Consider the following 8,519-nt stretch of genomic DNA (forward strand, 5'->3'; position numbering starts at 1 on the left):
ATTTCTCTAGCACTGCCGTGTCTGGCAGGTAGCAGGGAATGTTCATGGGATTGCATACAATGTATTTGCTATGGTCTGCTTCTGAGGTACCCTTTGCTTACGGGGAATTTATTAGTATGACATGTTTTATACTTGTGTTATTATTGGAGGACATTGTAGCTAATATTGTCAGTGTGCTCATGCTATCAGTTTAGTTTGTTGTTGTTTGTTTTATGGTGGGGGGAGGGGGGGGGGGGGCATTTGACATGTTTGTATCAACATGAACATTGATGTTCCTTCGAGATGTTAATTTCAGATGTCAGTCAGACTTGTCAATCCAGCTTGATGCACAGAGTTTTAAATTTAATATGGGGTTGAAAAGAAGAAAATAGGAGAGCGTTCAAATATTGCAGTTCATTCAACTCAAAACAACTAAGCTGGCAAACATAGAATGAAGAATCAAAAGACAAGAAAGATAAGGTATTTGAAGGTTTAATCATAGACAGAACAAAGCATTGACTAGTATGACTAATACGTGGACCTAAGTGGCCTTTGAAGTGGATGTACAAACTAACAATGAGATAATGCACAGAAAAAGAACTTTGATTTTAAGGTATTTTTTTTTGTGCTTTGTCTCTGATTAAGCATTCCAACAAGTAAACTTGATTTTGGAACATTAGTAGTGTAAACATGGAATGAGTTAAATTTGCTTGTCGTAAGGGTTGGTTGGTTTGTTATTGTTTGTTTTAATGTCCTTTCAACTCATATGGCTATCTGAGACTGATGCAAGTTTGTTTCCTTTCTAAGTTAACAAAGCAGTCTCCATGTTTGAAACTATTTACATTCAGGTCTGTTCATGTACAAAGAAGGTTCCAAAAAGCTCATGTCTTTTCACACTAGTTGTCTTACTTAAAATCTTATTAAAATTCTTGATCTAGCTTGTTTCAAAAGTTAAACATTGCCGAAAGGGTTAAAAATGGGGTTGTCACTTGACCAGCATATGTATATGAAAAGAGTTGGGTTGGGTACATGTACAGCGAAACCCCCAGTTTAAGACTCCTCCCTTTTTAGACCCCTTCTTCTGAGATTTTCTGTTCATAAGCTCTGTAAATGTAACCCCATTTTAAGACTCCCTCCGGCGGGGATGTAGCTCAGTCGGTAGCGCGCTGGATTTGTATCCAGTTGGCCGCTGTCAGCGTGAGTTCGTCCCCACGTTCGGGGAGAGATTTATTTCTCAGAGTCAACTTTGTGTGCAGACTCTCCTCGGTGTCCGAACACCCCCATGTGTACACGCAAGCACAAGACCAGGTGCGCACGAAAAAGATCCTGTAATCCATGTCAGAGTTCGGTGGGTTATAGAAACACGAAAATACCCTGCATGCTTCCTCCGAAAACAGCGTATGGCTGCCTCAATGGCGGGGTAAAAAACGGTCATACACGTAAAATTCCACTCGTGCAAAAAACACGAGTGTACGTGGGAGTTTGAGCCCACGAACGCAGAAGAAAAAGAAGAAGACTCCCTCCTTTTTAAGACCTGCTTTTCTTAGATTTGTTGAGATCTTAAAAGCGGGGTATCCTCTGTGTTCAAAGCATTTCATTATCTTGTCCTGTTTCCCACAGGTGGAGGAAGCGACCCAGTCAGTGACGCAATTTGAGACCAGCAGTCGCAGCACTACCTTCCTCAGCAAACCTGCCGTCAGTGGAAGTGCTGACGACTCTGACTGAGAGATTTATATCTCTTCCATGACTGAGAGATTGGTCTTTTTCATGACTGAGAGATTGGTCTTTTCCATGCGATATTCATCTTTTCTGCCGTCAGTGGAAGTGTGGCAGACTTGCTGAGAGATTCTTCTCTTCCATGACTGAGAGATTTGTCTTTTCTATGACTGAAAGTTTGTCTCTTCTGTGGGCTGCCTGCCTTCTGCGCCCACCCACCCCCTTTATCTCTCTAGTCAACACAGTGGTAGTGATTTGCATGAGGACAGTGTGTTGAAGACCGTGGATGCACCAATGATGATGATACTTTTTGTGTGTGCAGTATTTTGTTTCCTCTGACCTGTCGTTTTAGTTCCAGAATCTAGTCTTTGAGAAGGCGAGGTGGGTGCTGCACAGACACCATACCTAACACTCATATGTATAGTCTTTGTACTTTATAAAATTACAATCATAAGGACCAACACTTACAAACAAACCTTCTCCCAATTATTGGGAGGGGATGAAAGTGGGGGGAAGAGGGGTCTTGGGCGATCTTGCTAAATGGAGATTGTTTCCATGTGCAATGCTTCCCTTTCTTGACCTGTTCCGTATTGTGTATTCGTGGATCTAATGTAACCAAGATCAGTATTCAAGATTGCAGAGAAAGCTTTGTGGAAAAAGTGCTTCAAAAAGACCAACATGCAATCTTCTGTCCTCAGAAAAAAAATCTTGACATCGCGGAACTGCAGATTGAACAAATATAGTTTCTATTGTGGTAGAAGATCATGACAACAGGCTCACAGATTTTTATGGACACAAAATTCTGAAGTATGACTTGATTCCCCTTTTTTGTGTGTGGGCAGAATCCCTCACATACTGCGGTTTATACCTCATATGAGTGCCGAAGCTCTTCTTTCATCAGTTCATTTAGCCTTGAACAACATTATACTGATGCAAAATTAATTTGAATATGATGTCCTGGAACCTCGTATCAAGATACAGGTGGGAGATTCCCTACAAAAACTAAAAACTAAAAAACAAAAAACACCTTTCATTGGCTGTAAAAACTAACGTGTGCTTGTTAGTTTGAGTGATTTTGTTCCAGTGTTATGAAATCTTGATGCCCGTTAAATCAGGAGCATTTTCCCAGGCAAAGATTGCAACATTTACTTGTCATTTAACAGTGCGACTAATGTTTTGGTTTATTGAACATTAGTCAAAAATTGTGTTCAGTTGATAAATTTGTTTGGTCATGCAAATTGAGAAGGAAGGGATCTGTAAATGTATGTTATTATTAGGAGTAGATTTGTTCTCTTCGCTCCTCTTCTTTTTTCATCATTCTTGCTCTCCATTTGTTATGTACATAATGCAAAATTGTTGGTGTGGTTTTCCACATTAGTCATTGCATGGCATTCCTTGTTAACTTGTGATACTTACACATCATGGGTTGGTTGTGAATACGGTTCTGTTGTCTTTGTGATATCTCCTAGAAAACTGTTGTTTTGAAGGAAGATCGCTCACTCTCTAGCTCGTGGCCTGTGTATCTGTTCATCGGAGTCATGTTAGGAAGGACAGATTTGCTAGAAAGCTAACGGCACTGAGTTGTGTAAAAAAAAAAAAAAAACGAACAAAAAAAAACCCACTGCTTTTAGTTGGTTTTCTAGACAAAATATTTCAAACGAAAGAAGAAAAAGATAAGAGAGGACTTTTGTGTGTTTTGATGGCTGTATTTGTTTTTGCACATTAGATTAAATGACAAAGTTGTAACAGTGTACAATAAAATGAGGGGGGGGGGGGGGGGGTAAAAAAGGGTGTAAAGAGGCATCATTCAAAGTTGTGCGTGCAAAATGTAAGCAGTCAGTCCTGTAAACATTGCATATAAGTCGACATTATAGTTGTCTCTGGCAAACTCTCTTCCGCAATTCTGTTAATTTGCTTTTAGTCGGAACCTCTCAGAAAGCAGTGCATCACCACATGAAGCTGACAGAGAATCAAGAAAGAAAAAAATCGGTTTTTTTTAATCATTTGCAGGCATGCAGTATGTTTTCATGTACGTTTTGTTTGCATTTTTGCACAGGTTTAGAAAATACATTGGTGTAGAGTCATCCATTGACGTCATTCTGTCTTGAAAATATCTTTCTTTGCCGTGCAGATACAAAGCAGTGTTAATTTATCATTCCAAGGATGTACTAAATATGAGAACAGTCAATGAGAGCAACGCAAATCTTTGTGAAATGTTTTATGTAAAAATTATGGATATGAGAGGACTAGAACATTTACTCATTTGCCATTTCTTCCAGGCATAAGAAACAAGCTGCTGCAATATATGTCATAGCAACTACCAGAACCGACTTTGGTATGCGATATCTAATATTACATAATTATATTGCTCAGATTAACAAATTTGAGCTTCAAACTACTGTGAACTTAAGTTGGCTTGTCTGTTTGTTTGCTTCTTTTGTTTAAAGTTGCTATTAGTTCTTTGTCATTATTTGATCATGAGATTTTTGGCGTAGATTAAAATTTTTCTGTAAGTTTTAAATCATCAGCTGAAGGGTTTTGTCCTTTGATAGTCAAAATCAGCACTAAAAGGTAGATACAAACTTCAGCTATGCTCACTATTAGTAATTTCTGTGAACATGGTAATTTCAGAATGGTGTGTCTGATGACTGTTTTGAACAATACTGTTGTTTTTGTTCTTCTTCAGTCTATTTTGTCCTCCCTGTTCACCTCAACCATTTTTTTTTCTTTGGCAAGACTGGCATTCTGAGAGTTTGCAAGAGATGCAGCTTCTTTTGTCCCCATAAGAAGTATAAATACTGCTGAAGGGGTCTATGTTGACCAAAAGTGGGTGAATTCCATGTAGGTACATTTCCTGTAGGCGTTTTTCCTGTATGCAGGGAATACACCCGGGTGGATTCCCTGTAGGTGCATTTCCAGTAGGCGTTTTTCCTGTATGCAGGGAATATACCCGGGTGGATTCCCTGTAGGAAAGTACCATAGCGTTCAATCTCGCGTCAAGCACATGACTGCCGTTTACCAATTAAAATTACCTTAGCGTTATTGCCCCTTTCTAAAATGGCGGTTCGACAGGAGAATCTTATAGAATTCTTGAATGCGTGTTGCAGCATTCAGCAAACCAAATCGAATTTCTAACAAATACCAAAAAAGAACGAAAAACATCAAATTCTCCTGATGTCGCTAAGCATCAGGTGAATTTTAGCGAGATTGTCGAAACGCTACAGGAAACATACTCGGGTGCATTCCCTGTTTACAGGGAAAATGTCTACAGAATACACTCACTCTTGGTCGACATAGACCCCTTCTGCATGAATAATGTTGTCAAGATTCAAGACTAAAACTACTCGTTTGTTGAAGAGTGTCAACCGGTATCTTCACATTTCCTATGGTTTTAGCAAGAATGGCAAAGTGAACGTGGAGTAATATGATATGTAATATGTTCTCTTTGCCTGCGCGCGTATAGTATGTTGGTTATGATTGGTCATAGTATGTTTGTTTATGTTTGGTCGTTATCTTTGCCTGTGCGTGTATTGTATGTTTGGTCGTTTTCTTTGCCTGTGCATGTATAGTTTGTTGGTTATGTTTGGTCGGTTTCTTTGCCTGTGCGTGTATAGTATGCTTGGTCGATGTATGTATTGTAAAGCGCTAAGAGTAGACATTTTTCTAGAATAGCGCTATAAAAGTTTGCATTATTATTATTATTATTATGATACACATAACATAATATGTTTATGTATTTATGGCTTACCCCATCACAACATCTCCAGGACAAACCAGCAAACCAAGCAAAGAGTCCTGTACTGTATATGGAGAGAAAACAAAAGGGCAGGAGTTTTTGCTGAATCATTTCATATACCTGAGGTTATGAATTTCCGTTAGATAAGCTCAAGACAATGGTGGATAGTGGTGGTACTTGTATAGCAGTGAGTTTCATTTGAACGGTTAGTCTGATATGTATATGTACGTATTTATTGTTAATGCCATAACAACATCCCCAGAAAAAAACTGTCAGATAAAGCAAAGCCTTGCTTGTGTAAAACAGACGAGAACTCTTTTGATGAATGATTTCATATTGCTGAGGTTAGGGTGGTTTTTGTGTGTGTGTTTTTGTTGCAAACAAATTGACACTGGAGAGAGGAACTGTGTTGCACTAACACACAACTGTCAACACAAATCTTACTCAAACTATAGATCCTTACAAAGGGTAGATAGTATAATGCATGAACATGTGGATCGTTACTCTAGTGACCTACGGAACAAGTACATGTAGTCCATTGTTGTTGATGGCTATTTTATTGCTCATCGTTAGTGCAATTATTTGTCTTAACCTATGAGATGATTTCCTACTAGTAATTAATATGCTACCACGGGATAACAACTTCGCATAATGAGTTGGTATAATCATGCTTCAGATTCCATTTTTAATGGAAATATGTAGCAGTTTGAAATTTTGCATCAAGCATAATTCTACTTAAAGTTATTGGATTTCACATGACAGCTGAATTTGTTGATCACATTTTTTGGTTCAGCTGCTACGTGTATATTATTCATCAAAGTCATCAAACGCCAGCACTTTGTTTTATGAATTATGAAATGCAGTGCAGCCAAAACTTAGTTATAAAGTGTCATGATTTGCGTGCATGAGATAGAAGATTTTTACATGACAAATGAAAGATTTAGGAGCAACAGGAAGGTTGTGTGTGTTAGATATTTAACCGCTATGCCATAGATGTTCATTTTGTGTTTTAGAGACTGTTTTTGTTTTGTTTTTCTATTCAACTGACCTGTGTTTTTTTGGTGTTTTTTGCACGGTTATCATCCAGTTGTTAATTAACACTTATTTCTTTGCCTTAAAACATATTTATTTTGCAGGTCCTTATCATTGATTTTACTGCCATTGCATACCTTTGATATGATGGGGTATTGGACTGTTGATTTGATATATGTTGGAAATGTGCATTTAGGTTTTTTGCATGATGCTATCATCAAGTTTGTAGTCAAAGTCTGTTACTATTGTGTTCATTTTTTTCACAAATTTTGTTTACTTTCCTTTGGGTTTTCGATTTAGGATATGCAGCAGTGTTGTTTGTAGAGGCATCTGTGTGTGTGTGTGTGTGTGTGTGTGTGTGTGTGTGTGTGTGTGCGTCTGAGTGCCTGTGTATATTCAACAGTTAAGTATGTATAGCTGGTGCAAAATGAAAATGAAAGTTGTACTTTTTTTTAAATAATTTTTTTTTTTTGCGATTGGTTGCGCGAATGTGGAATTTTTTACTTCAGCATAAAAGTCATGTTTCTTCAGTGTCACGGTTGTTTCCCTTGTTAATTCAGGCCAGCTATGGAGAATGGCCTGGGGGTTAAAAATGGAGAGTTTTTGTAGTAACAGAATGTCTCATATATATCTCGCCATGAAAAATATTCACCTTGTATCTCTTTTCTTTCTATTTTCTATTTCTCTTGAGGATACAGTAGTTTAGTATGCTTTTATATCAGCCTTTGTACTAGAGTGAGAACTCAACTCGTTTTCTTAGAATGATCTGTATCAAGATTTGTTTTGAATTTAATTGGTATTTCCAATTCTTTTGTAACTAATTGCATGCGCCAGTTTTTTGTAGCCAGTTGCTTGTGGTCTTTGGCTGTGATTTTGTGATGTCCATGTTTTGTTTCCATGACAGTTGATACTGGAAGTATGTGCAATCTACTTGAAGCAATTTTTTTTTTTTCTGTACTGTGATGTGGCAATGACAATTTTTTACAGTCATGGTGGGTGCTCCTAAGGCGTCGCCCGTTTTCCCCCTTAAATTATTGTTCCCCTGCAAGAGAAAAGACACCCGGGGGGGAGGGGGGGAGGGGGGGGATAGTTTTAAGTGGTTGTTTTTGTTGTAGTTGTTTGTTATAATTTTTATGGTGTTGAATATATTTTTATTTTTTTGTTTCGTTCTTTTGCATATGGTTCCTTTTCCTTTTAATATTTTGTGCATTCCTTTGGAAATGCTGACCTAATGATCCGATCATGTTGCAAAATATTTTTATTTGCAGACATCTTAGTGTACTTTTGTTTCAAATCTGTTATTTATTTATGTGTTCACTATTCATTTACTTGTTATCTTTTTCCTTACATATTTTTTATTTATTAATTTATCATACGTTTTTCCCCATTAATTTCTTTCAATTATTTATTTCTTCTTCTTGTCGTTCGCCTTTGCACTTGGAGTCCAGCTCTGGATATGAAGCTGGTGGTCTTTTGCAGAGCCTCCATGTGACCGTACAGCTTCTCTTGGAGGGTCGTCGGCCTAGTCCTCAAGGGCTTCAATTATTTATGATAATGTTTTCTCTCAAAACAAAGTTTTGAAGAATCTACCCTTCTGATCAGGGTGCCTTTTCTCTTGCTGCCTGTTGTGGTCGTAGCGTACTGTTAGTGTTGTGTAGAGTCTAGGTCCGTAGAAAGTAGCCAGTAGGATTTTCACATCCACTTCAAAGGTGAGAAAAAGTCTTACTCCCTTAACTTCAGTTTTATTTATGCATGCTTATTTTCTACTGAACGTGAGTGCGTTACGTGGGAAAACTTTTATTTTCTGTCCAGCAAGAACCAGGAACTTGTGTTTCATTTCACTCTGTATCCTTATGCAAATTTTATCTGATGTGCAATAAATTGTTTTCGATTTGCATACTTATTAAATAGGATTAACAATTAAAATTGTGGTTGTCTTTGTGTGTGTGTGTGTATGTGTGTGTGTGTGTGTGTGTGCGTTCGTGTGTGTGGGTGGGTCGAACGCTGAAGAAGAATCAGGTCACTTCATTCATTTTCAGACAGTACATGCTTCACA

General features: G+C 37.9%; 1 protein-coding gene across 2 annotated transcripts in view; it reads left to right on the plus strand.

The window, feature by feature from the left end:
- LOC138964416 (calcium-dependent secretion activator 1-like) overlaps nucleotides 1–8,389 on the plus strand; it is a 59,849-nt gene extending 51,460 nt beyond the window's left edge. For both annotated transcript variants that reach the window (XM_070336369.1, XM_070336370.1), the window contains one exon: nucleotides 1,600–8,389. In XM_070336369.1, coding sequence (XP_070192470.1) covers nucleotides 1,600–1,704 — 105 coding nt within the window. In that variant the 3' untranslated portion in view covers nucleotides 1,705–8,389. The remainder of the gene's footprint in view (nucleotides 1–1,599) is intronic.
- The last annotated feature ends 130 nt before the right edge of the window (nucleotides 8,390–8,519 follow it).

The sequence above is a fragment of the Littorina saxatilis genome, linkage group LG4, assembly GCF_037325665.1.
Source record: "Littorina saxatilis isolate snail1 linkage group LG4, US_GU_Lsax_2.0, whole genome shotgun sequence".
NCBI lineage: Eukaryota > Metazoa > Mollusca > Gastropoda > Littorinimorpha > Littorinidae > Littorina > Littorina saxatilis.